The sequence below is a fragment of the Ahaetulla prasina genome, chromosome 5, assembly GCF_028640845.1.
Source record: "Ahaetulla prasina isolate Xishuangbanna chromosome 5, ASM2864084v1, whole genome shotgun sequence".
Classification (NCBI taxonomy): Eukaryota; Metazoa; Chordata; class Lepidosauria; order Squamata; family Colubridae; genus Ahaetulla; species Ahaetulla prasina.
Window position 1 is genome coordinate 95,628,049 of NC_080543.1, and position 27,756 is coordinate 95,655,804.

The 27,756-nt window shown below is 37.1% G+C and overlaps 1 protein-coding gene across 6 annotated transcripts in view; it reads right to left on the reverse strand.

Moving 5' to 3' along the window:
* The window catches only part of INPP4A (inositol polyphosphate-4-phosphatase type I A), a 134,767-nt gene that overhangs the window by 13,609 nt on the left and 93,402 nt on the right, over window positions 1-27,756 (reverse strand). For 3 of the 6 annotated variants that reach the window (XM_058186424.1, XM_058186423.1, XM_058186425.1), the window contains 10 exons: window positions 26,844-26,861; window positions 24,107-24,290; window positions 23,468-23,686; window positions 22,019-22,283; window positions 14,140-14,172; window positions 12,629-12,801; window positions 10,943-11,066; window positions 9,793-9,919; window positions 3,352-3,492; window positions 2,178-2,275 (listed from right to left, as the gene is read on the reverse strand). In XM_058186424.1, coding sequence (XP_058042407.1) covers window positions 2,178-2,275; window positions 3,352-3,492; window positions 9,793-9,919; window positions 10,943-11,066; window positions 12,629-12,801; window positions 14,140-14,172; window positions 22,019-22,283; window positions 23,468-23,686; window positions 24,107-24,290; window positions 26,844-26,861 — 1,382 coding nt within the window. The remainder of the gene's footprint in view (window positions 1-2,177; window positions 2,276-3,351; window positions 3,493-9,792; window positions 9,920-10,942; window positions 11,067-12,628; window positions 12,802-14,139; window positions 14,173-22,018; window positions 22,284-23,467; window positions 23,687-24,106; window positions 24,291-26,843; window positions 26,862-27,756) is intronic. The other 3 variants (XM_058186427.1, XM_058186426.1, XM_058186428.1) reach the window with 3 other exon arrangements.

Genomic DNA, 27,756 nt, shown 5'->3' on the forward strand with positions numbered 1-27,756 from the left:
TTCAGCTTATGCTATATCTGTAAACTTCAGTAAAGTATACTCTTGGCAAAAAAACCTAAATGGTCATGAGTCTTTCTTTGCCAGATGACTGAGTGGCACAGTTGACAGTTATGTTTTTAGCAAAATCATAGAAATTCAGTAGAATTTGCTAGACCAATTCTAGAATACAGCTTGCCTGTTTGGAACCCTCACCACATCTCTGACATCAATACAATTGAATGTGTCCAGAAATATTTTACAAGAAGAGTTCTCCATTCCTCTGAAAACAACAAAATACCTTATCCCACCAGACTTGAAATCCTAGGCTTAGAAAACCTGGAACTCCGTCGCCTATGACAAGACCTAAGTTTAATTCACAGAATCATCTATTGTAATGTCCTTCCTGTTAAAGACTACTTCAGCTTCAACTGCAATAATACTAGAGCAACCAATAGATTTAAACTTAATGTCAACCGCTTTAATCTAGATTGCAGAAAATATGACTTCTGTAACAGAATCATCAGTGCTTGGAATACTTTACCTGACTCTGTGGTCTCTTCCCATAATCCTAAAATCTTCAACCAAAAACTGTCTACTATTGACCTCACCCCATTCCTAAGAGGATCATAAGGGGCGTGCATAAGCGCACAAACGTGCCTACCGTTCCTGTCCTATTGTTTTTCTTTTCTTCTTCCTATATACATATATGCTTATACCTCCTTATATTTACCCATATATGTGTTTATATATTATATAATCTTTTTGTATGATACCTACATATATTGTTATGACAAAATAAATAAATAAATAAAATAAAATAAAATTTAGGAAATCTGAACTAGATTACATAAAACCTACAGATCACACAATATCCTGTACTTCAGGAACTAGAACATAATAGGAATTCAGAAGCCATTCATACACATCTCACATCAACTGATGTGTTGCATCTGATATGGTGAGCTCCATGAAAATTTATACTTTTTAATAAAATGTATTAGTTGGAAAAAGTACTACTAGATTCCTTCAGATTTTTGGGGACCGCCTATGAGGGCCATGAGCACTCTTTTGTAATGGTTGCACTTCCCTTTGGAGGGAGCATATAGGAAAAAGAGGTTTGGTAAAAGGTAAGCAGCAATACTGAACAGAGGTCTTGTATTCTAAACTGTAAATTCCTTGAACAATATTGCTAAAATTAATATGAATATCCCTTTTCTTATCCACAACTGAGCACAGAACTGATTTAGTGCTGAATGTGCTGGCATCATCATTGCAGGAAGCAGACTGCCATGTATTTAAAACAAAAACAGCAGCAAATAAAGCTAGAGTTATATTTTTTTCATTTCAGTAAGTAGACGGACTTGAAAAAGAAATTTAAATGCCATGACTGACAAAGTGACCTACAAATATCAGAATTATGCAGGCCATGGTATTCACCATAAAAGTGAAAGTTGGACTATGAAGAAGTAGAAGATTGATGCTTTTAAAATTTGGTGTTGGTAAAGACTCTTGAGAATATCATGGGCAACCAAGAAAACAAACTAACAGATTATTGAATAAATCAATCCTGAGTTCTCACTCAAGACATATTTGATTAGGCTTAAATTATCCTACACTGGATATTATGAGAAACATTAGAGCTTTCTGAAGAAGGCTCTAATGCTGGGAAAGGTGAAGGAAAGAGGCAAGGATGACCATCAGCGAGTTAGGTAGACACTATTACTATGGCAATAAGTGCAGCACTAGACAAACTGAAAGACCAGGTTTGGGATAGAATCTTTTGGGGGGTCAAACTGGCAGCCCATCAGCTGGATGCGTCATGCGCAGGCCACGCCTACCCCAGAGTTTGACATCCATGGGATAGATTGTCATGGAAAATATTTATGTGGTCACTAAGCAATGAGTTGATGATGCATATCAATCAACTTCAATTGGAATTGTATTTTCATTACTCTTGCCATCTACATGTGTCTATGGCCACACAAACACTTCAGTATCAGGGCTTGGGGATTGTCCACAGGAGGTTGATATTGTTCCATATTACCAAACCCAACTCAAAATATTAACTGAGATTAAAAAAACCTCAATATATTCGGGAGATATAACTACTGATTTTTAATTATTTTATTATCATATAAAAGCAGATCTTTTCTTGATTTACATTGTGTTGAATACAAATATCTGTAATTCACACTTACAGTCTTCAGGCAAAACTTCTTTGAACTGTTCAAAGTAGGAATTCAACCGCACTAAACTTTCCATGTTAATAATTTCCTGCAAGGAGGTATCGCCAAACCTTTAAAAATTTAAAGGGCCTTATTAATAGAGCTTCCAAATAAAAATGCGAGAATATATGCAAGCTTTCAAATTGTTCTTTTCATTTCAGTTATAAATATTTGAACACTTGCCTTAAACATAGAACAGACAAGGTTAGTCATTTATACAAGTATTTTAAAATAGATTTTAGAAATTATTGTGATACTAATTTTTAATTACTATATATTTAGTTATTCTATAGTTTTATGAGAACTTTGCCCTAAAATTCAGTAGTAAAAATACTTAAGTAGATTACTCAATTTCAAATGCCATCGACTCTGCATGCTTATCAGGAAAAAATATTGTGATTGATTTCTACTAATAACATTAATAGCTTGTTTACTGTTTCCTTAACATACGGAGTTTCCCTAAAATAAGGAGATCCAAATACAGACTCTGACATGATATTATTAAAGCCATCAAAGCAATACAACGGATTCTCCTATCTTAGTTTTTGCTGTAGCTCTTTTGAAGTGGCAAGCACCAACTATTAACTCTTCAGGGTTTCTGATTCAAAGGCCAAAAGGAGTCTGGCACATATATGGGAATACTTCAAGGCAGTTGTGACTTTCCTGGGATTGCATAGTTGCCCTTTATAGCTGAGAAACAATCTTGGCAAAAGAATACATAGGCATCCATTTCTTGTTCAGTCGCTAAGGCGTGCCCGACTCCTTGCGATCCCAAGGAGTACAGTACATCAGGCCGCCCCGTCCTCCACTGTCTCCATGCATGCTCCAAATCACATGTTGCCTTTTGAATATGGATACTGCATGATCTACTGGATAATGTTGTAAATGCCTCAAGATATCCCATGAAGCCAAACATGCATCTAATCTTAAATGTAATATCAGCAAACTATATAGAGTAGTAATCTATGTAGTAGACATATAAGTACTGATTCCACAAAGGTTTTCATGTCATTCAACTTTTCCTGAGCTATCCTTTAAATAACCACTTGGAAATTCATTCAGTATATATCTAGGAGGAGGAAAACCAATTCATCTGTCGCCTGTTAAACATGGAAGATTAGAAAAGAGAATGTGTAGGTATATGTACTTTTCTGCTAAAGTCTGCTGTTCATTGATTCCCACGTTGAAGAGTACTGGTTGAACTCTCAGCAACATGCCACTCTGAATTTCACGAGGCAAGGCATCAAACAAGGTGCTTGGTAGTGGAATCCTCACATTAAATCCATCCCTAATGTAGACAAGAAAGTGGAAGCTAATCAAGCAATAGTATTATTTTCAGAAAGGCCCCTTTAAAAAATATTTAAGGCATATAGTATGTTGCTTTCTAGGAGATTGCTAACAGTCACTAAAATCAAAATTCTAAGCACTCTAAGAATCTCCATTCTTGGCAGTTTTCAGAAAGCAATGGAAATACAGTATAACAGGAGAATCTAAAGGCCTGGCTTGAATGTCATATCAGCCCAAGAGTCTAAGCTTAACTAACTATTACTCATAAAAAGTTTTATTTTTACAATCATATCAAATAATTCATCCAATGTACAGTTATATACAATTAGTTGGGCTTGCCCAGTCACCACCCCCCTTTTTAACACTCTTCCCTCTTCTACCTTCTTTTACTTTCCAAACCTTCCTCTCCTTCTCTTATCTACATCCGCTCCTCCCTCCACCCTACACCTTCCTTCTCCCTCTACTATCCCTCTTCCTTCCTCTTCTCCTCTTTCCTACCTCCTACTCTCTCTTTTCTCCCTCCTCACCGTTCTAAAATGGTAACTATGCAGACCCGATCGTACATTAATTATATTTCTTCAATAATCCCTGTACATTAACCATCACTCCATCTCTACCAAACCCCCAATTCCCTCCCCTTACCCCCACCCCCATCCCGACTTCCCAGAACAAAATGCAGGGTATCAAAACTAACAATCATAATCCAAAATAATTCCTAAATTATAATCTCTAGTCACACCACACTTAGTCACACTCTCAATTCCCCTCTCCTTCAAAAATATATCTAATACAAAATATTTCCTAAATTTACTCATATGCTATTCGATATTTTTTTATCTGATACTTATTTTGAATATAATCAATCCACATTTTCCATTCTAAAATATATTTTTCTAGTGTATAGTCTTTCAAGTAAGCGGAGATTTTGTCATCTCTGCCAGATTTGATACTTTGAGTGTCCATTCTTCGATTGTAGGTAATTCTTCTTTCTTCCAATACTGAGCAATCAAAAGTCTTGCGACTGTTATTAAGTTCAAAATCAATTTAGTCTCTATAGCTGTATAGTCCATAATTATTCCTAGTAGAAAGAACTGCGGAGTAAACTTAATCTTCTTTTCAAAATATTCTGCATGATCCACCATACTTTAATCCAAAATGCTTTAACTTTTTTACAAGTCCACCATATATGGTAATAAGTAGCATCTTCACAATCGCATCTCCAACATTTAGCAAGATCTAATATGTGTTTCTTGTAAACAGGTAATGTCATTTTTAAATTGTTTCAAATAATGAAATACTTTCCTTCTCTTCTACGGTGAGTTCAGGCCATTAACATTCCAAGATAGGAAACTTTTGGAACACCAGCCGCAGATCACATTTTACTTTAGGCCTTGCTCCTCCCACTGTTTCCGTTGTAGTAGTTGCCAGTTGTTGTTGTGCCTTCATCTCTTGTTCCTTGCGTTTAGCAGCAGCTCTTGTCAGCCTTTGTTCTTTTGAATCTAAACCCGTCGTAGGTATTTCCAACACTTGTAATAAATCTTCTTCCATCACAATCTGTTCTTGTACCTGCTTCACTTCTCTTTCCTTCACTTCAGCCTCCTTCTTCTAGCTTCCAATGGGGAAGACTTCCAACTTTAATACCTCAACATAAAATTCTCTTGCTTTTCCAACCGTATTGAAACGATGTACTTTCCTGCATAATATACTATTATACCAGTTGGAATATCCCATCTATATTCAATCTGATGTTTTTAAGTTCATTCACCAGGAAGGCAAATTCCTTCCTAGCCCTTAACATTTTGGTGGAATTTCCTTTAATATCAAAATATCTTGACCAGCAATCTGAATCTTCTCCCCTTATATGAAGCTTGCAAAATCTGATTTCTCACTGTTCTGTTTGTAAAATAAATAACAACATCCCTTGGCAACTTTTTTGCCTTGCTATCCAAGAATTCACACGATATATTTTATCAATTTGATAAGCCACATCTGCTGGACGAGCTGCTAATATCTCAGCAAATACTTCAGAAAAATTTCCTTAAATTCTCTTCCTTATTTTCTTTCAAACCTCGAATTCTAAGAGCAAATTCCATATTTCTATATTGTATCAAAACTATTTCATCCTCTGTTTTTCCATTTTACTTTGAAATTCATCCATTTTATTTTCTAATTTTAAATTATGTTGCTTAATTTCTTCAACCTCCTCTTCCAATAAAATCACATTCGTTGCCAAACTTCGTACTGCCATTACAAATCCTTCTTTAACTTCTTTATTTCCCACTTGAATTTCTGATATCTGCTCTTTCATTTCAGACATCTCATCAGTTATTACTTTAAATTTTTCTTCTATAAAGCCTTTTAAGTTCTCTTGTAACGCCTCTAAATTCAATGTTCTAGTCTCTGCTGTATGAGCTGGAGAGGCACCAGCTGATAAAGTTCCAGAGCTCTTTGTTACAGTAGACTTTAATTGTTTGGCTGCCATCTTCTATAAAATTATTTATTTATTTATTTCCAACTTAATATTCACTTTAAATCTTCTTAACCTCTAAAAAACACAGTCTTTTAAAGCAGTATTTAAAAATCTCCCCTAGATTCTATCAGCAGGCAGCAAAGAGTTAAAGAGTAAAAGCAGCAAGTAACATGCAAATTACCAACTGCAGACGGAATGCTGAAAATATCACTTTCGCTTTCCACTCGTTAACTTGTTAACAATTCGCCTCCATTTTTTTACTGTTTTCAAGCTTGTTACAAAGTATCGGGGAATCGGCTTGGCTACTTGCATAAAGTTCTCCCACTTTCGTTCTGTCCGGTATAATCCTTTATTGTCCAAAATAAATCTCGGCGTTTGGTCGTGGTGATTGGTTCCGCCAAAGCAGAAGAATCCTCGGATCTGGAGCACTTCGGGTTACTGGAGGGAACTTAACCCTTCAAACCCCTTTTTTCTCAGGGGCTTTAGGGAAATTCAACCTCTGCCCTCAGCTCACCACCTTCTCCTTCTCCCGAAGAAGGGGTTTTCCGAACCGCTGGACAGCAGATTTAAGCTGTCCTAGCGATTCCACATAATCCAGAGGTTGGTGATCGTAAAGATCACCGCCATCACCTACGGTGCCAAACCAGAAGTCTAAGCTTAACTAACTATGTAGCACAAGAAAAGCACATTGATATAAACAACCTATTAATTAGCAGTTTGCTCATAGTGAGTGGATACATTAACTACCACAATATTATAGTTACATGTGCCCAGACAAGGTCAAATCAGGCGAACTTTAAATCTACATGAAAACTCATTTCTTGTCCTCCTTTGATTATTATAATATGAATTTCCTAACTCTTTCTGGTTAGTTAAGTTAGTAACATAAAACTGGAATGAACAGGCTATATCATACTGGCTGGGAAATTCTTGAAGTGTAGATCTCTTAGAGTTGCTGAGGTTAAGAAATTCTGAACTAGACTTCTGGTTGACATTGCAGCCCTATTGGACACAAAGAGTGGGGCTCCGTGAAATTGCACCGAATCCCTTCGTTGGAGGGCCCCATAAGGGGCTAAAGTCACCCTGTAGGGGTGATGAAGAGTGGAGGAGTGTCCTGCAGGTTGCGGAGCGTGGCAGCTCTCCTGCTTGATCCAGGGCTAATTCCCTCTCAGCCGACAACAAAGAGGAGTGACTGCCGTGAAGCTGCCATGAAGCTGGGGCAGCCAAAGAAACAAAGAATGTGCTGGAGCGGTGTGGATAAACAAGTGACTGGAACTGGATGAGGTTACTTTTTTTTACCTAAAACCTATCCCAAAGAAAATGAACTCTGGAAAAGATATTTTTTGAAACATTTGTTTAAGCGGCAAACAATTACAGAGAGAAAAATTACAGACCCAGAAGAAAAGATTTTAAGAAGAGAGCGCAAAACCTTTAAAAACTTTGAAAGACTGGATCTCTAATTTTTACTGGCAATAAGGCATTTTAAAATGCTGGAATTGCCTGTCAGAATTTTTATTATCTGTTTGAATAAATACAAATGGAACCTGTTAGAAGTTGTGCAACTTTGAAGTTAAGCTGTGGGGCCATCTACTGGTGAATGAAATAGACAGTATACTCCTACAACTCTGGGAAAAATACCTATAAGACAGAGGAGAAAATAGAAATAACACCTGAAGGATTGTTGTGCTATCTATTGTTCTAAACTTATTTGCTCCAAGACTACTGGAGTTCTAATGGTGAAAACATGAAAGACATCTAATTAAAGTGACTTTCAAACATCAAGAGTTATGATTGAACTTATAGAGTGGATTTAAGGAGACATTTGGAAATCTTCCTGGATTACTTAAAAAGAGCTAAATTGACTAACTGTAGGACATAAAGAACTATATTACTGTATTCCCTGAGGAGCAATGTCTGGACATAGTAAATGGTTTTCAGATCAACTTTCTGAGATCAAAGATAATTGAGACTCTGGGACAGTGATGGACCACTGACAAGACTATTGAGCTATACTGGGACTTATTAAAAGAAGACAAGATGTTTCAGCAGGGGGAAATAAGTGGGTTTCAAAAACAAATGGTGTCAAAGTTTCAAAACATTTATGATATCATGACAAGGAATCACAGGGGAGATAATGGATTTAATGAATAACATAAATGGGAAGCTAGAAAGTGCTCCACAAGGGATAATGAATAATGATCAAAAAGCCCAGGAAACAGAGGAGATAATAGAGAGACCAGGGGAAAAAACAGAATGGACAAATCAACAGATAAAACAAGAAGATAAGAAAGAGAAAACAATAAAAACGTATGAAGCAATTCTGGGAAAATACATGATAAAAGACCAAAAAATGATACTGGATAAACAGGAAGATATCTTTGAAAAGAAAATAGAAATTTGGGCAGATCCTTTGGAGGCTTGGCAGCAAAAGATAGTAGAAATGGAAGAAAAGCTAATCAGGAAAGATGTAGATAGAGATGAAGACTCAAGGCAGGAATTTGGGAGGGAAGTTAAAAAATGAGTAAGGTTTGAAATATTAAAATGGGCAAGAGATGATGGATAAAGAAAATGTTATATAACACAGGATTGGCGTTATCAGGAGCTAGATGTTGTGGCCTGCCATCGGCCAGTGGAGCTCGCTGCAGAGTCGGACAGTGATGAGGTTGGGGAGGAACTTGGGCCAGTCCTGGGTGCTGGGGAAAACTCGGACGAGGGCTCTGCATTGGAGGCAGAGAGGGGGCCAAGGCCATCTGATAGTTATATGCTGCCTCCAGAGCCTTCGGAGTCTGACATCAGCGAGGCAGAAGAACAGTGGAAGCCTGTTTCCAGTGTGTGCATGCACAGAACTGCCAGAAGACAAGAACAATTAAGAAAACAGGGTCGACTTGGGAGTAAGGCTTAGAGATGATTGGCCCCTCCCATAAGACATAAAGAGGAGCGAACGGGACATGAGCTTTTGCAGAAAGCAATTAGTTTATCTGGTCGGTTCAAGCTTTGAAAAGTTCTGTTTGACTCTGTGCCAAGTTTGGCCTTGCCCTGCGTTTGGCAATTAGTTCTCTGGCAGCACTCCAAGGGAGATGAGGTGGGTGTTTATAAACATTCCCCTGAAAGACTGTTTGTGAAGCCTTGTGGACTGTGAGTGACAATAATTCACAGCCGTGTAAATAAAAGAGGTTTTGCCAGGATTAAGATTGTTCTTATATTTTCTAAGAAAGCCTAGATCAGAACACTAGAAGAGACGTAGAAACAAGAAATAGGGGGAATATTACTATGCATATTTTTATATAATATACTAAAAGTCATAGCTAGATATAAAGATTAGATGTTGAAAGGTGGTGACATTAGGTATGTTTTAATGATATTGTTATTGTCATTGGAATTTGTGGGGCTAAAATGTTGAAAAACTAAATAATGAAGGCCTATATTTTATCACAAATACGTGTGTGTGTGTATGTGTATGTGTGTGTGTGTGTGTGTGTGTGTGTGTGTATGCATGTATGTGAGAAGACTACATTTCCTCCTCAGAATACTGAAGAAACCACACTTTTTCTCTTCTTGCATACAGTACCAATAAATGTTGTTATTTATTCCTTCTACAAATCCTTATCCAAGAGCTTCATTCATAATTTTAAAAATGATAATGTGGCTTGCATTTTTATCTTAAGTATAACAGATGGTCAATTTATGTTTACATGTTGCACAAGAGTAACACATTGGTATAAACAATCTGCTAATTAGCACATGTTCTAAAATGTTCTTTATTAGGGAATACATTTCTCCTTTCTTTCCCTTCCCCAACCTGTCTTCTCCATTCCCACTCCAATTTTTTACCTATTTCCTGTAATGACTGGCAGCATATCAGCAGAAGCCATGGAAGTGGCCTGAGTTACTTTAAACGTTACATTTCTCAAGTCCATTATTCCCACACTCATATCTTCTAGCATAGCCAGTTCTTCTCCTAAATGAAAAAAATGAAGACAATATTAATATGATAAAAAAATATTTTTACATTTATTGCCAACTATTATAAAATAGTCTTTGAGGCAAGCTGAAGCCCCAGTGATTCTGAGTAAGTTTGTTTAGTTTTCTTGAAAACATGAGATAATGTCTGGGATTTACTTTTCAATTTCTTGGTTAACTTGTATCTCTGAAATTCACTAAAGCAGGGATCCCCAAAGCCCGGTCCAGGAACTGGCATCGGTCCACGGCATGCCAAAAACCAGGCCGTGCAAACAAGCGAAGCCCCATCCGCACACTGCAGGCAGCACACGAAACTGTGACAACCCCCCCAGGTCCGCAGAAAAACCTGTCTCCATGGAACCAGTCCCTAATGGCCAAAAGGTTGGGGGCCACAGCCCTAAAATATCTCTCCAAGCACTAACTAAGTTTGAACTGCTTAGCTTCTGAATAAGGATGAGCTATGACTACTATTCACACTGTAATTGCAATATAACACTCCTACAGTGTAACAGGAACTAGCCATGTTTCTGGGTCCAACATCATATCTTCATACTAATATGAGTTCCAAGTTGCATCAATAATGAGATGAGTGGCATATATATTTAATAAATAAATAAACATGATAAAGATGTCAAAGATGCACTAATAGCTAACATGGAGGCATTCCCCTGCAGACTTGCAGAGACTTGCAATTTGTGCCAGCACCATAAGCAGAAACTAAGCCACCAAAAATCACTTCAGGTAGTGTGATCAGTGGCATATAAATTTAATAAATTAATAAATAAACCCAATTTCCAAGGTAACTTGCAAGTTTGGATTGACATTTCACCTTTAATGTCTCCATTTTGCCAAGGCTTTCAGCTAGAAAGAGTCGCCATTGTTTAAGATAACACAATCAAAATAAAATTAATTTCCTACCTTTTTGTTTTTGAATAAAACGACCTACATTATCTACACATATTTCATAACGCTTCAAGGAATTATTAAATCTGCATGCTTTCCCCCATGCAATGCTCTTTACCGTAAGTACTTAAAAGGCTTTCAAACTGGGCCAGCAGACCAATGGTATACAGCTGCCTCAGGAATCCATTATCATGCAGGCAATTCCTCAGCTTGATAATGAAACCACAGATCAGGGCTGTAAGCTGCATGAAAGAATACAAAAAGAAAATAATTGAAGATACTTGTCAAGGTTTCTCAAACTTACTCAGCCAATGCTAATATGGCAGATTGCTTCTGAATGGATGAATCATAAAGGTCATTAGACTTCCACTGCAATCTGAAGACAGAATTGCGATTGTTTTTCACGCTATCAGTTTTATTGCACTTTTTGTTATGTTCATCCATCAGTACCTCTAGTAACTGCTATGGGAGATTCAGAAGTGGGAGATTCAATTCACCTGTGCAACCATTTGAAACTCAGCACAAATGCTTATCCAACCTTTGCAGCTGGCATCATTTTATTAAATTATGTTTTAATGGATCTGTAAATGACTATTAAAAGGTTGTCCACCTAAAACTTCTTATTACTGAAAACTGACTGAATACTCTCAGCATTTGGTCAACTTTGCCAAAATGGTAAATGGATATCAGGAAGTAATAGGATATTCTATAGGTAGGATGTGACCATTCAGTACTGGAATCCTAAATTAACTTTTTCTAAAAGGATAACCCCAAGGAAAAGTCTTGGAGGACTTATTAAAATCCAGATGACTTAGCAGCCCTTTAGGTATATAATTCCCATATGCCCATGCCATCACTTCAAGTTCTGCTTGGAAGCAGATAAGAACTCAGTGCCATTATTTTAAGATTTGCTGGTTAGTTCTATATATTTGGTGCCAATTAATAGTGCATGTAATCATCTTGCACCAAGACTTCAGAAAAGTTTCAAAAGTAGGCCAATGTGTGATATCCGCACTATGGCCATATTTTTTGGGAAACAATAAAGGAGAAATCTGAAAAGGGGGCAAATATGAAAGAAGTTTGTAAAGATAAAAATGTTTATTTTTATAACTTTGTTTTACAAAGGAAAATGCAGTAGCAAAACCAAATTTTTTTTTTACAAAAATGAATATTCTAATAAAAACATCTCAAATTAAACACTATATATTTATTTTAAAGATACAATTCAATTGCCATATTTTTCACATGAATATGAAAGACTGTGCACTAAGTGGTACCATTTATACAGTAAAAGTTAAATGAGCAAAATAAAGCGATGGCATAGTGGTTAGATGCAGTATTGCAGGCAAACTCTGGCACAGCTTGGAATTTGATCTTGATCAGCTCAAGGTGACTCAGACTTCCATCCTTCTGAGGTAGGTAAAATGAAGACCCAGGTTGCTGGGGGCAATATGCTGATACTGTAAACCACTCAGAGTATGCTTGTAAAGCACTATGGAGCAATATATAAGTCTAAGTGCTATTGCTATAAAAGACAAAAGTGAGTTTTTAAAAAATAAGTCTAAAGTAAAGCTTTTTTATAAAGTTCTGTCCTTTATAATAAAGGGCACATGGGCACTCTAAATATTCCAAAAGTTTATCACTGCAGAAGAGAAATCTGTGATTATGTTATCTGGTTCCAAAATTGCTAAAGTGCCCTACACGATCACTATCCCCTTTTGAGTGCAATCATTGTTTTCAAACTGTTAATCCTCCAAGAACAAATCCCCAACGTCCAAAACATACATTCCATGTTCTTGCTTACAGTTTGGCAAAAGACCACATCTCTCCGGTACTGAAGGCTTAAGCAAAGAGCTATGGTGGGGGCACTGTCCTGCATTAAAAGAAAGACCATTGCTTTCTTTGCTTTGTCACTCATCATGGCCACACAGTCCGTAAGCGTTGTTAGCAGAGGATAAAGAGCCTCACTCCATTCACCTACAGGTCAGAAAAGAGAAGAGCAAGGCACTTCTGTATTTTGCTTTAAGTACAATTTAAAATCACTTGAAGGCATCTAAGAATCCCAAGACTGCACATATCTCAGTCTCAGTCATGATCTATTAGTTGCGTTCAAACCAGGGGTGAAATGCTCCCGGTTTGGACTGGATCGTCCGATTCGGTAGCGATGGCGGTGGGTGGTTCGGAGAACTGGTAGCAAAAATCCCTCCCCCCCCCTCCCATGCCCAGCTAAGCCGCACAATCATCAGAGCTTTTTTTTTTTTTTACTTTTAAAAGCATTTTTTCTTCGGCCGAAAAAATGCTTTTAAAAGAAAAAAAAAGCCTCTGATGATCGTGCGGCTCAGCTGGGATCGTTAGAGCCTTTTAAAAGTATTTTTTCTACAACCTCTTCAGCCAAAGAGGCCGAATTGTCAGAGGCTTTTTTTTCTTTTAAAGGCAAAAAAAAAAAACTTTTAAAAGAAAAGAAAAACCTCTGACGATCAGGCAACTCAGCTGGGATCATCAGAGGAGTCTTTTAAAAGCATTTTTTCTACAGCCTCTTCTGCAGAAGAGGTTTTAAAAATGCTTTTAAAAGTTAAAAAAAAAAAGTTGGCCACGCCCACCCAGTCACATTACCCACCACCACCACAAGCCACACCCACAGAACCGGTAGTAACAAATTTTACATTTCACCACTGGTTCAAACATCATAGATAGATAGATAGATAGATAGATAGATAGATAGATAGATAGATAGATAGATAGATAGATAGATAGGTAGGTAGGTAGGTAGGTAGGTAGGTAGGTAGGTAGGTAGATAGATAGATAGATAGATAGGTAGGTAGGTAGGTAGGTAGGTAGGTAGGTAGGTAGGTAGATAGATAGATAGATAGATAGATAGATAGATAGATAGATAGATAGATAGATAGATAGATAGATAGATAGATAGATAGATAGATTGATTGATTAATAGATAGATAGGTAGGTAGGTAGGTAGGTAGGTAGGTAGGTAGGTAGGTAGGTAGGTAGATAGATAGATAGATAGATAGATAGATAGATAGATAGATAGATAGATAGATAGATAGATAGATAGATAGATATAGATATAATTTAGATTGAGTGATCATCAACTCAAGATACTATTATCCATAGTTTATTTTGTGAGAAAGAGGGATAGTCTCTCTCTCTCTCCCTCTCTCTCCCTCCCTCAAAAATCAATACAGTAGAAAATTTACAATCAGCAAAATATGTTAGTATTAAATTAAGAGAATCATTCCCTGCCCCCCCCCAAGTTTTTCAAGTACAAATACGATGAATGGAGGGGGAAAATATACATACCTGGGTTGGATTCTTCAGGAGTAGGACTGCAATCTGCATAAAAATGGAGGTGTAACATGCATGATTAAGGGGCAGCAACACATTTTAAAGATAAGCAACTGAAATGCTTAGCACAAGCAGTCTCAAATATTTTTTGGAGGGGATATCAATTTTTATTGGAGTGGGCCATCTATGGCTGTAGGGATGCACGTGTCCTGAAACTTTTTTCAAAAGCTTTCTGCAAAAAATCCAAGTAAGAACATTATATCACAACTGGTCTGTAGGGAAAGGCAAGGAGAAGGAGAGAATTAGCATAGAGAGGAAAAAAATGGGTTGTGAGAAAAATGACAAACAAGTGATTCAACTCATGTTGCTTCTAGTCGTGTCCTTTGAATAAGCTCATTCATCACTGACATGCAGCCTCCTATAAAGTGTTTGCAATGAAAGAAAACACATGGTTGCTTCTTCCTGCTGTAGCCTCTTTCAAGATCCTCTTTTCTGCTTAAAACACACTACACCTGCTGATAGGAGGACCAAAATCCCTGTGCTACCAATTCACGGAAGCACCTAGAAATTAGGAAAAATATAGGTGTATCATTTTGGGCCTTATCTAGTACAGCCTACAGAGTTTGAGCCATCAGCTTCATGGCTTGCATTAGAAGCTACTAAATAGAGTAGCAGAATACCAACTATTTGGGGTGTACCTAATAACACAAAGACATTTTAAAGGTGTGGGCCTGAAATATTTAATGTGTACAGTTAAAAATGTAAAGAATAAATATGGTGTGTTTGTGAAGAAAATTCACCAGAAAAAAATAGATTTAAAGCAAACTTTCTTGGCAGTGACAAATTCCATTTCATTTTAAATAGCCTTCATTCAGGCTCTTTTGAACAGTACAACAGGCAACTCATCACATCATTTTTTCCACCTTTAATGTATGCTTTACCCTCTTCTCCAATGTTAAAAAACTATTTACAACTTTCAGCAAAAAAATATTTATGGAAATTTATTAATACAATTTAATTGATTTTATTGCCTGTTCTTTAAATTTTTAAATAATATTTAATCTCACTACACCAAGTTTATTGATGGATTAAACTAGACAAACTAGAATCTGTGCTTAAAGTACATTCATAAAAAATACTATTATTCCATTTTCTTCCCTACCTGCTTTTAAAATTTCTAACTTTTTATAAGTTTAGTATGTGGTCAAATCACAGGGCAATTAAATCATTCTAACACAGGGCAACTCTAACTATGAAGATTTGAATGATTTTTGAGTTTATAGTTTGCTGAATTTTTTGTCTCAAAATGTGGGTGTTTTTAGGGCAATTACCAGTAATAGGACCCAAACTCTGTCACTGTGAAAATTGGACCATAAGGAAGGCTGACAACAAAGAATTGAGGCCTTTGAACTATGGTGCTGGAGAAAACTCCTGCAAGTCCCTTGGACTGCAAGGCGATCAAACCGGTCAGTCCTAGAAAAGATCAATCCTGACTGCTCTTTAGAAGGCCAGGTCCTGAAGATGAAACTCAAATGAGAAGGAAGGACTCACTGGAGAAGCCTAATGCTGGGAACAATTGAGGGCAAAAGAAGAAAGGGACGACAGAGAATGAGATGGCCGGATGGAGTCACTGAAGCAGTTGGTGTGACCTTAAATGGACTCCGGGGGATGGTAGAGGATAGGAAGGCCTGGGGGAACGTTGTCCATGGGGTTGCAATGGGTCGGACACAACTTCGCGACTAACAACAATAGTAAACAACGCTGTCACAAATGACAGAAGAACTTAAGTCCAGCAGAATTTACTTGCCCATTATATACTTCCCTGCCTCCTCTTCTGTTCCCTTAAACTATGATTCCAAAGGTCTGAAATTAGTTTACACCAAGAAAATAAAAGCCTAAAGTTTAAGTGGTAATAATCCACCAGAATCAATCCACAGAAGTAGATGGTAATGGATCTCAATCTATCATGCTGGTCCAGTGTAGGTTGGTAAAGCAATCTTTTTAAACTTCTGGGTCCAAGGCTGAGTGACTGGCCTAGCCAGCTTCTGTGCCTAAGGAGGATAGGACCTGGGCTTCCCTACTCCTACTCCAGCACTTTTAACTATTTCATTACTCTATACCATGATAGATAGATAGACACCTAGATATCTACATATTATATGACAAGTTCCTTTGTGTTATTCTATGGATGGAGAATGGAGGTGAGGATAAGTGCAAAAATTCAGGCTGGAACTTTATATGATGGAAAAACCTGAAGGTCAGCATCTTATCATCTTCTCTCATAAGAGATTTTTTTGTTTGGTTTTTAATGAAGTGATTGCATAAAGGTTCGGCTTCACAATAAAATCAGAATGTGTATTAAAATTTTAACATAATAGCTATTTTCACATTAATACACTATTCAATACATAATATATTATTCATTCTTCCACTCTGCTAGTGCTTAACATATATAAACTTAAAGTAGTAACTAGAATTCTGAACAAACCGTACATGTCCTGTTCTATATTAATAAATTAAAAGAGGCATCTCAGTTATTTCAGATAATAATGTGATTTTACTATTTTAAATAATAATTTATTGTGAAATCACAAACATAAAAAACTGTTGTAAGGAAACATAATGAAGAAACAATATAAGACTATAGGTGTTGTAAAAAATATTTTGAAATGTCAAGCAAGCACATGGAATACAATACTTTCTTAGTCTACATTCTGAAACATTATATATTTATATATAATGTTATGTATTATTCATATTCCAATATGAACATATTTTGCACTACTTATAGAACATGACCAGCAATTAGGAAAGTAGATTTGCAGATTATCACCACTTTAGAATTATACTAGTGATTTTGTAACAAACATGTAAGTGCTATTAATTGATGAATCTTTAACTGTGTTTAAAATATTATTTAATCAGGTTTCCCAGATAGATTTGTATGCAAAAGGTTAAATACCTCTGAGCAAATTGTATGTTTCAGAGAATCTCTAAGTAAGCAAAAGTTGATATACCCTCTACCTACCCAGTGCAAAATTAGAAATGGCATATTTCTGCAGATTTAAGTATATATTTAGTTTTTATGCTCATTTGTTTCTCTTTGGATTTTCCCTATTCTCCCTTGCAATACTCTTATAGCTCAGCAATATTCTTAAGTCTCCTTGCATGTGTTGTATTTGGAGATCTTCCCATCGGTTTTCAAAACATTTTCAAAGTCTCAGAGTTCCAGATCAATATTTTTGATCAGGGATTCCTAAACTTTGGATACAACAATCTGTATTTGCATGATACCTATATCTGGAACTGCTACACATAGTATTGGCCTAAAACAGTCTTTCCCAAAGTGGTGCCCTCTAGTTATCTTAAATTTCAAGTCCCATAACACCCAGCAAATACTTGTAGATCCAAGAGCCATGTTTGATGGAAGAATTACAGAAGTTTGTCTGCACATTTCAAGAACGGCTCACTTAAAGAATCAAATTAATTAAAGAAATGTTTAGACGGCAGCTTTCACTCTAGAATGAGTCCTGAGTAAGATTAGAGTCATAACACTCACATACAAATCCTGCCCTGTGGACTGCAAAAATGTTCCTCTTTCAAATGTGAGAAGAATACATTCATATCCTTTACATGTCCACAAAGGGCAAATACCTACAGGTATTTGAAATACCTATAGGGCTTCCCATTTGCTTTCCAAGCTCACTTTTTAATTTTGGCCTATAACAGGCCTGAAGTTACTATAATTGGAAAGAATTACTTTTCCCACTATGAATTTGTTTGGGCTCCTTGGAGATCTGTAGAATTACTGCAACCAAATTTTTAAAATGTTTTCATGTTACTGTAATTTTTATGATGGATGACCAATACATTATGTGGATAAACCATCCAATGAACAAAATATTTATTTCATCTTGGTATACATACAGACCCTGCATATTTTGAGTTCTACAGGCACCTAAAACACATGTGTTGCAGGCAGAAGTGTTCTAGGGTGGGGAGAATGAAGAAAGGGAAAGCCTTAGGTGGTAGCAGCAGTCAAAAGGAGATAGAAGAAAGAAAAGCATAGATATATGATAGGAAAGGATGGACAAATGGATCATTCACAATGATGAAGAAGGGGTTATACAACAAGGTGTGGAGAGATGGGAAAGGGCAGTTGGGGTGGTTGATTTTGTAATGCAATGTGATGATGGTGCTGTGTAGATAGCAGTGGGAGACAAGTGAAAAGAAGGTGCAGGAAGATGGGAGGTCGGGGAAGCATAGCCAGTTGGAGTCATCTAAAGCAGGGGTCTCCAACTTTGGCAACTTTAAGACTTGTGGACTTCAACTCCCAGAATTCCTTAGCCAGCAAAGTTGAAGTCCACAAGTCTTAAAGTTGCCATGGTTGGAGACCCCTGATCTAAAGCACGGTGGGGTTACTGGCGGCACACAGCTAAATGGAGGTAGGGGAAGGAAGGAGTGATAATATCACTGGAGGGGACAGATGTCTAGGCCACATGGAAAGGGAGGGGAGAGAGAAGCAAGGTGCACCAGCCTTGCCCTACTTGCACTTTAAGACTCCTCTAGAGCAATGGTCACCAACCGGTGGTCCGTGGACCACTGGTGGTCTGCAAGAAAATTTTGGTGGTCCGCAGAAAAATTGTTGCATTTCTCTCGAGGAACCCAGCCAAGGTTTCCTGTGCCACTCGCACTTCAGCGCTTTGACTCCCAGAGACAGGATGGGTCCTTCAGGCAGTTAGCTGTTAGCAGAGAGAAGCAGTCTTTGCTGTCCGTTGCAGACGCTAGATCAGCCCCCTGCAAACTCGTTTCTTGAGGAATGCTGGCTGAAGCGGCATGGGAAACTTTGGCCAGGCTCCTCAAGAGATGTGAGTTTGCAGGGGGCCGATCTAACGTCTGCAATGGACAGCAAAGCCAGGGTTTACTCTGGCTGCTTCTCTCTGCTGTAGTGCTTCCTGGACGCGGTTTATCACTCCAAGCCCTAAGCACTCCAAGCCCCAAGCGCCCCCTCATCAGTCCCCCACAGCAGCTCCCCTCCAGCTGGCAAGTCGAGCCCAGCATTGACTTTTGTATGCCAAGCTGAGCCCTTCGTCTACTTCAAGCCATCCCCCATTAGGGGGATCTCACAAAGCCCTTGCCATCCCTTCCATCCTTCTGCCCCCAACCAGCCTTTTGGATGAGGTGGAAATACTGGATTTTCAGAGGTTGGGTGGCTACGGACAGGAAGAAAAGGAAGAAGAGCAGCAGCAGTTTCAGGAAGAGGAGGAGGAAACCCTCTCCCCTTCCTCCTGCTGGAGATATCTTTGAGGTATCTTTGCCTGAGTTTTCTGCACAAAGCTGACTGGCTCTTTCCCCTTCTTTCCCTGTGGCTCTTTCTGGGGAAAAAAGACCCTTTCCTTTTTTTGTACCCAGCTGGCGCTTTCCAAAGCTGGCTTTTCCAGTGTTAGCTGCCCAAATCCCCTTTGATTGTGATTTTTTAAAATTATAATTATTTACATCAGCCGTTCCTTTCCGGACATCTCCGTTTTTCTCATTGATCCCACCCCCAACTATTACTTTCCCAAGTCCTCCATTTGCTTCCAACCTGCTTTTTTTTGCCTGTGAGATTTAAAAACAAAGATTTAGGAACATCAGGCTTTAAAGACTTTCCTTTGTATTGGATTGGTGGATAAATCCCAGGCATGAATATGCCTATACATTTAAAATGGGAATGAGTAGAAATTCTTTAAAAAAAAATTAGCATGAAGCAGGGGAACTGAGATTTGTTAGCTTTGCTTTCTTTGCTGCATTGCCTTGATTATGTTGTGGAAAAAATAATAATGGTGCACCGGTTAAGATTCTAGGTTGATGCTGATTAAATTAAAAATAGGACAGTTATGAACTGTGTACTGTAATGTAGGGAAGAAATGATAAAATGGAAAAAAGCTGCTTGGGCTCCCCGCCCCCTCTGTAACAGCACCATTATCTCATTCTGGCCAGCAAGGGCTGTGCTCCTCTTTGCAAGTTGCACCACCTGCAAAGTTGCACATTGCACGTGCCACCTCCTATGGTGGAGATTTTCAGCCCCACCATGGCCCAGTTCCATATTCCAGAACTGTGGTAGTCACAGGACTAGCCCTTTGGTCATCCTGGAGCAGCTCCTCCACCCAGATGCAGTGGCCTGCTGGGGAGCAGGCAACTCCTCTCCAGGCTAGTGCACCCAGGTGGAGGAGCTGCTCCAGGATGACCAAAGGGCTAGTCCTGTGACTACCACAGGTCTGAAATATGGGACTGAATTTCCCCCCAATGTCAGCAAGCCACTGTCAGTCTGCCTGTCTTCATTTTTCTTCACTCAGATTGACCAAGCTTCTTGAGAGAAGGAACACAAAAGAGGTTTCCAGGCTGTGTGCCTGGACCAGGCGCTTTCTCTCAGGCCTCCCACCTGAAGGCCTTGCAGAAACAGATAGGAAGGCCTGAAAGGCAGCTGAGCTTCCCCCCCCCCCAGTGGTCCACGGGATTTAAAATTGTGAATTTGGTGGTCCCTGAGGTCCAAAAGGTTGGAGACCCCTGCTCTGGAGTTCAGTTCAAACCCTGGATCACCAGGTTTTTGTTTTTCCAGACTGCAAAGCTCTGTCCCAGAATGGTCTAGCTCAATTTCCAAGCCACAATGTCTTTGTTCTATGCACAGAAGAAACACATTATTCCTTTCATGCACAATTTATATTTCTATGTATATTTTAAAGTCCTTTATGTCTTTTACTTCTTTTATGTTGCTTTGGTCATCTTGCTGAAAAGATATAGTAATACATACATACATATATATATATATATATATATATACACACACACACACACACACAAATATGTTGTACAGCATGAATATCTCTGGTCTATGAAACATATTGCAACACTAAAGGTCTTCAATTTAGCCAAATATTTACTAGGTGGCTTGAAGCAAGCCATGTTCCCGCCTCAGTGTCTTACTTCCATCCGCAATAGAGGGAACGAAATACCAGCCTACCTTTTATTATTTATTTATTTATTTATTTATTTATTTTATTTTAGATTATTTGCCCATAGAAAGCATGCCACATAATATAATCATATGAAAGTATCCTAAAATATCAACCAATTTGAAATCATCAGTTGATTTCTTAATTAGGAGATAAACTTACTTCTGAAAATATCACTGGGTAATTTTTCTATCTTCAGGTATATGCAGGGCCGTCAGACATTTTTATAAATACCGAAACTAGAGTCTGGAGTTCTTTATTTTTTAAATTTCAAGAATATAAAGAAAATTAATTAAGGCATGGAATGGAACTTGGTAGGTGAAGATTGATGTCTACAGGCACAGTGATGCCTACTAGCATCACGTTAATGTACTTCTGATAAAATAATCTAGCTAGCTTTTACTCCCAAAGATACTTTTTCCAAAAGGCAACTGGATTTTCTTGTTTTTTTTTTCTTTGAAAACATTTCACTTCTCATCCAAGAAGCTTCTTCAGTTCTGAACTTCTGAACTGAAGAAGCTTCTTGAATGAGAAGTAAAATGTTTTTAAAGAAAAAAAAAACAAGAAAATTCTGTTGCCTTTTGGAAAAAGCATCTTTGGGACAACCATGACCTGGATTATTAAGAATCTGCATAGAAAATCAAACTTCTACTATAGCTTTTTGGAGAATGATTAGAAGCACTCCCTATTTAATCCTTTTTAGGAAATGGTCTGAAAATTCAAAATGGAAATACAACAAAAAGACCATGGTTCTCTCATTCCTGGGACCTTTCTGTTAAATGAAGGTTCCTAGTATACCAAGAAATGCTTACAATATATGGATCATGATTAAGGAAGAGCTAAGAAATGCAACGAAGCAGAACAAAATGGCAACAGCAAAAAGCCATGGCTGTCATACGCACTTGTGATTCTGGGAAAATGGCATGCAGAGGATGAAATGGATGAAGATGATGGTGGGGATGATGAAGATGAGATGATTTCATTTAAGGTCTCTGGCTTTATCCAGTATGCACGGGTATCTTGTTTACCTTTCTTGCTAGAGCAGCTGACTTCACACAGGAAAACATCTTCACAGCTATCGCTTTGTAATCGTTCTTTCTGGAGAAGCTTGTCTACCCTCTGGATAATGCATTCAAGACTTTTATCAACATTCACCCAGACTTTTTCCTGGGAAGGAACAAACAGAAAGGGATCAATGACATTGTGGTGTGCCCAATATAATGCAAAGAAAGAAAGATGTATATAGAAATAATATTTTGAAAACACTATTTTCATTACTTTCATTAATTCGTAGAAAGCATACACATCGATTGAAAGGAAATAAAGAAATATACTAACCATTTGCATCTAATTGGGCAACAGGGTAATATAATATTATTTTCTTCTGGACAAAACTGCAAAGGCTATCAGTTCATTTATTACTTTTCAATTAATAATTGGGAAATCATCACATCTCCAAGATACCTAGAATTAACTCCATAGCAAGATAGGCGGCAAATAAATTTAACAAATAAATAAATTTAGCTGCTCCATTTTTACTGGCAACTCAAAAAATAGAAATAGAAGTAGAGAAAAAGAAATGAACTCCCAATGTCTGGGTTCACAGATTGCTTTAAATCACCATGTCATTTGTTTATTGCAAGAGTTGCATGACCTCAGCTGTTGTGGTTCCTAGGTTCACTATATATGAACCCAGCTACTTATTCCACAAACTATACTTAAGTCAGATAATGACTTAATGTAATATGTAGAGAGTCTGCTGGAATTAATAAACAAAGGGCCCCAGAAGCATCAAAGCACCTTCCAAAAATGATTGCCACAACTGGGTGCATGGATTTTTACCAATTTTTTTTAATAGAAACATAATTGGAACACAGGCTCTAAAACAGGCTTAACATCATTTATAACTACAGTGATCATAATCCTTTCTTATAAGGGACAGTCCTTTATTTCAGAAAACTGTCCTTTAGATTTATTTAATGATTATTTTCTTGGTTTTGCTCTTGAAATTTCCTTTGTAAAGCAAAATTATAAACCTAAATATTTATTTCTCTTATCCTTGAGAACTTCTTTCAGAGTTGTCTCTTTTTCAGATTTGTCTTTCCTTTTTTCCAAGAAAATATGGTCACTGTATTTATAGCACAAAGAAAAAAAAATGCAAAAATCCATGTTACTTTCACTGTGCATTACTGATTAACACCCACCATGCCTTTTGCTCATTCAAAACATTTTAAACATAGTCTCTAACCCACAAAACATCAAATACCTGGCAGGTGTAATTTTACAAAAAGGAATTGTCTGAATTAAGATTCACTGTAGTATAAGAATGGAATTTTAAGGTAACAGCCTACCCACTCTTCTTCATGCCAATCCACCTGTAGAGAAGAACGGCTATTTCTTCCTGCCCACCTGGCCACCAAAGTATCTTGGTCATTTCTTAGCACCACTTGTTCTCCTTCTGTAGATGTTGGAGAAGCTTTTGAAGCTATATAATCTGGTCTTGCAGCATTCAGGGCATGAATTGAATTTGCCAATAGCTTGCAGTCACAGACAGTGACAAGCTGCCGGGTCTAGAAAGGATAAAGATGACACACAATATTTGCAAACAATGACTATTTTATAGCACCATTCTTTATTACTGTCCAATCCCAACACTACTAAAGTACAGTAAATAAACCCAGTAACAATTCAAGTAGCAGTAGGACTTAAAGCAGGATGGGATGTATTAGATCAAGTGTAATAAAATACAATATTATCTTATATGCTGAGGTCAGAGAGGTTTGGGGCTCATTACTGACCATTAAATACAGATCAAATAAACGTAAATTCTTATAGTCCTTTCAGAATTCTCAGATTTTGGCATGTCTACAGAGAAGGCAATTCAAAACTGAGAAATGTTTTGTTATTATTACAGTATAAGAATATTCAGTTAATATTAAATTAAAGAGGGATCTCAATGGTACATAGAGGAGGGTGAATAAATCTCCTACCTTATCTGCCAAAATGGCAAGTGTTCTCTCAAGTCCATTCGCTGATTTATCCTTGGCAGCTCTGGAAAGTCTTTCTGCATAGTAACTAACTTGAGTTTTCAGGGTATTGATCTGTGCAATAATCTCCTTTGCTCGAATAATATCCTGCGGTATGTATATTATAGACTGAGAATTGGTTGCAGTGCTGACAACAAGGGAAAAAAAGAGTATTTTTTTAAAAACAGTGGAAGATTTTGGTTTGGGATCTTGTTCTAACTATCAAGCCACCAAGTACAAAGACTGACAATCTACTATATTGTAATCATCTTATTCAAAATATCTTGAGATGCACATGATGAAAGCATTTGAACAAGATGTATTTATCAAACATGCCATGTGATTACTCATAAGCCACACGAGGAACAGGAAACTGCCAATGAAACAATGCAGCAATAACAGAATTATACAGAATTAACAGAATTATTCCTGTTAATCTGATTCCTTGGCTAAGCACAATTTATTCATTCAAGTGGATGACTGATCCATTTGCCTTCAAAGATTTCCAGATTCATCTTAGAAAATACTACTGCTATATTATCCTTTCCACAACCGTGTAATTGCTCAAGATGACTGAAGTTTCATATGGCTCTATTTTTAACCCCCTTGCCAATGTCAGAATCCTGCTTAATAAACTCAGATTTGCTCTATTTTAGAAGACTAGCTAAGCCAAATGTAACTCAAGATGGATTTATAGATTTAAGACCTAGCTATTTGATTTCCCTTCCCTTCCTTATATCTGGATTTGTTTTTTAAATCCAGATATATGGTCTACCATCTATTGTTGCTGGAGAGCCATCAGTTTAGTTAGTAGTTCACACAATGTACCTGGAAAAGTAAAAATGGAAGTCTAATTCCTTTCTCTTGGCAGATAGCTTCCTTCCATGTCCCACTGCAAATTTCAGATTATCAATTACCTGATACATTCACAGCAAAACAGATTTATTTAACAGAATGCTTTCATTTAACATAAGACAATGCTTCCAAAACAATACAAGTTTTCAGAATCAGCTTCCAATGTAAAATTGAAGCAGAGACTTGTCCAAAAATGTTTTTGATAGTATGAATCTTGAAACAACATCTCTTCCTTTAACAAACTTCAAATCTATCTTTGAAAGAATCTAGCTAATACTTTAAAAGCTATTAACCAGAGTTTTGTTCAGCTATCTGGAAAAATACATTTTTAGAAGAAAGGATTTAGACTGTAATAAAAAAAGGAAAAAAAACAGAAAAAGTATGTTTTTTTATTTTTAAAAGGATTTCAAAATTATTATAGGAGTTTTCTTTAAAAAGTGAAACAGATTGTTTATTTTAAGGACAGATCTAAAAGGCTCAGGCTTTTAAATATTTTTATCAACCATTATAGCAATATATGCATCTTATTTGAAAGAGAGACATCATGCAGAATCAATCTATATGCAGTAGCAAACTACATGCCGCATTATTTGTGTTAGACTCATTCTGAAAAAAGAAGCAAAGAAAATCTTTTGCTAGAATCAAAGGAAATAATTCAATTAGCTTCTCATGACCATTCTCCCAAATCAGGGGTCTCCAACCTTGGTTCCTTTAAGACTTGTGGACTTCAATTCCCAGAGTTCCTCAGTCAGCTTTACTGAGCTTTGTTGGCTGAGGAACTCTGGGAGTTGAAGTCCACAAGTCTTAAAGGGACCAAGGTTGGAGACCCCTGTCCCAAATGAACAGCTATCATCCTTCACTGACTTTTAAATGGAAAACAGAATTTTATCCATCTCCCCACCAAATATAAAATTTTATTTTTTTTTAAATTTAGGATTAAGTAGACTAAAGCAGTCCAACTTTTGCTATTGAAGGCCCAAGGTCACAATCTTACAAACATAACAGTATAGTTCCATGGATACATAGGCCAATTATCTAATGCTTGGAAGTATAACTGTCAATTCATGTGCATGGATTAAAGTTTTAGTTCATATTTGATCCAAATCTATGTAAATTTTTTGTATAAAAGTTGTTCTTAAAAATGATCCACTTTGTGTGCACAAAATGAATAAACCAGTCTTTGGAGAGTCATATATTCACATAAACTGCAACAAGCCTCTTTGCCACATCCCTAGGACAAACAGTAGAAATATCTAATCACCAGAGTCTAAACAGAGCTGATAGAATTTCCTTTAATGTCTAAGCTCACTTGGTAATGTGGTTAAATGTTTTAGCAACATCATACCACTGACCTAAAAATATCTGAATGATAAGGGTAATGGCTTCTAGGCTAGATTAGATAATATGAAGGCATTTTGATTCTCAGCACTGCAATTTTTAACTAAATGAGCTTGGTGTCTACTATCTCCTTTTCAGATAAACACTCCTTAAAACTAAGCCCAATCAAAACATTTTCTCTTTCTCCTAAAAGGAAAAGTATTCAAACAGTATTTGATTATTTTAGTTTTTTAATGATGAGCAGTTATACATTTAATATTTCCAATTCTCTCTTAAATTATCTTGTATAATCCAAAGTTTGTTTTTAAATGTTAGCTGTTCATTGATAAAGCAAATAATGCAGGTGAAGATAACAAATTCATGCCTATGAAATACCTCAATAAACATTTATTTAATGAAGCAAATTAGTAAAATCAGGATATAACCATAAAATATACCCTGTTAATACATGGTCTGCTTTAGAAAAGGAAGAAAGCTGTGCAACTAAGCTCAGAAATAGAAAACTCACCAACTTTCCTCAAAACTGCTAAAAAAAAGAAACCAAAAGAAAATTAGCCTTTAATATGTTAGCAAATGTCAAAAGCCAAATGATGTTACATAAATGTTAACTGCTTTAATACTTCTTAATAGAACACATAGCTATTTTTATCAGACATTCAGCACATACCCTAATGAATTCAAGCCCCTCCCTGACTGCCCTTCTGCCATTCCTTCATCCTAAGAAATGATTCTTAGTCTCATTTTCCAATCAATAAATGGTAATGTTACCACCAGAGGTGGTTTCAGCAGGTTCCGATCAGTTCTGGAGAACCGGTAGCGGAAATTTTGAGTAGTTCAAAGAACCGGTAGTAAAGACCTAACTGGCCCCGCCCACATCTATTCTCTGCCTCCCAAGTCCCAGCTGATCAGGAGGAAATGGGGATTTTGCAGTATCCTTCCCCTGCCACGCCCACCAAGCCATGCCTACCAAGGCAAGCTACGCCCACCAAGCCACGCCTACAGAACCGGTAGTAAAAAAATTTGAAATCCACCACTGGCTACCACCAATGATCTAACTGTGCCTACAAGTTTTAAAATTTAAGATAATATGGAGATCCCAGTCCTGTGTCAAACTATCAAGATTATCTTCCAAAGATAAAATAGTTCAGTTGCCAATGTTAAAGGAATGGTACTGGTAGGTCCAACCCACCCAATTACTATCTAGTTAAACTCAGAACATGTCAACCGGAGTAAAATGTTGGCATGTGTTCTAGTTAATGGCATTTCTTATTGCCATTCTTATTCTTATTCTTATCTTATTCTTATTGCCATTCAAAAATGGTATGTCTGAAACATAAAAGAGTATCTGTTTTATAGTAAATATTTTTTAATGTAAACCTTGATATTTCAGTAATGTATGGGCAATTTGTAGGACTCAAAAA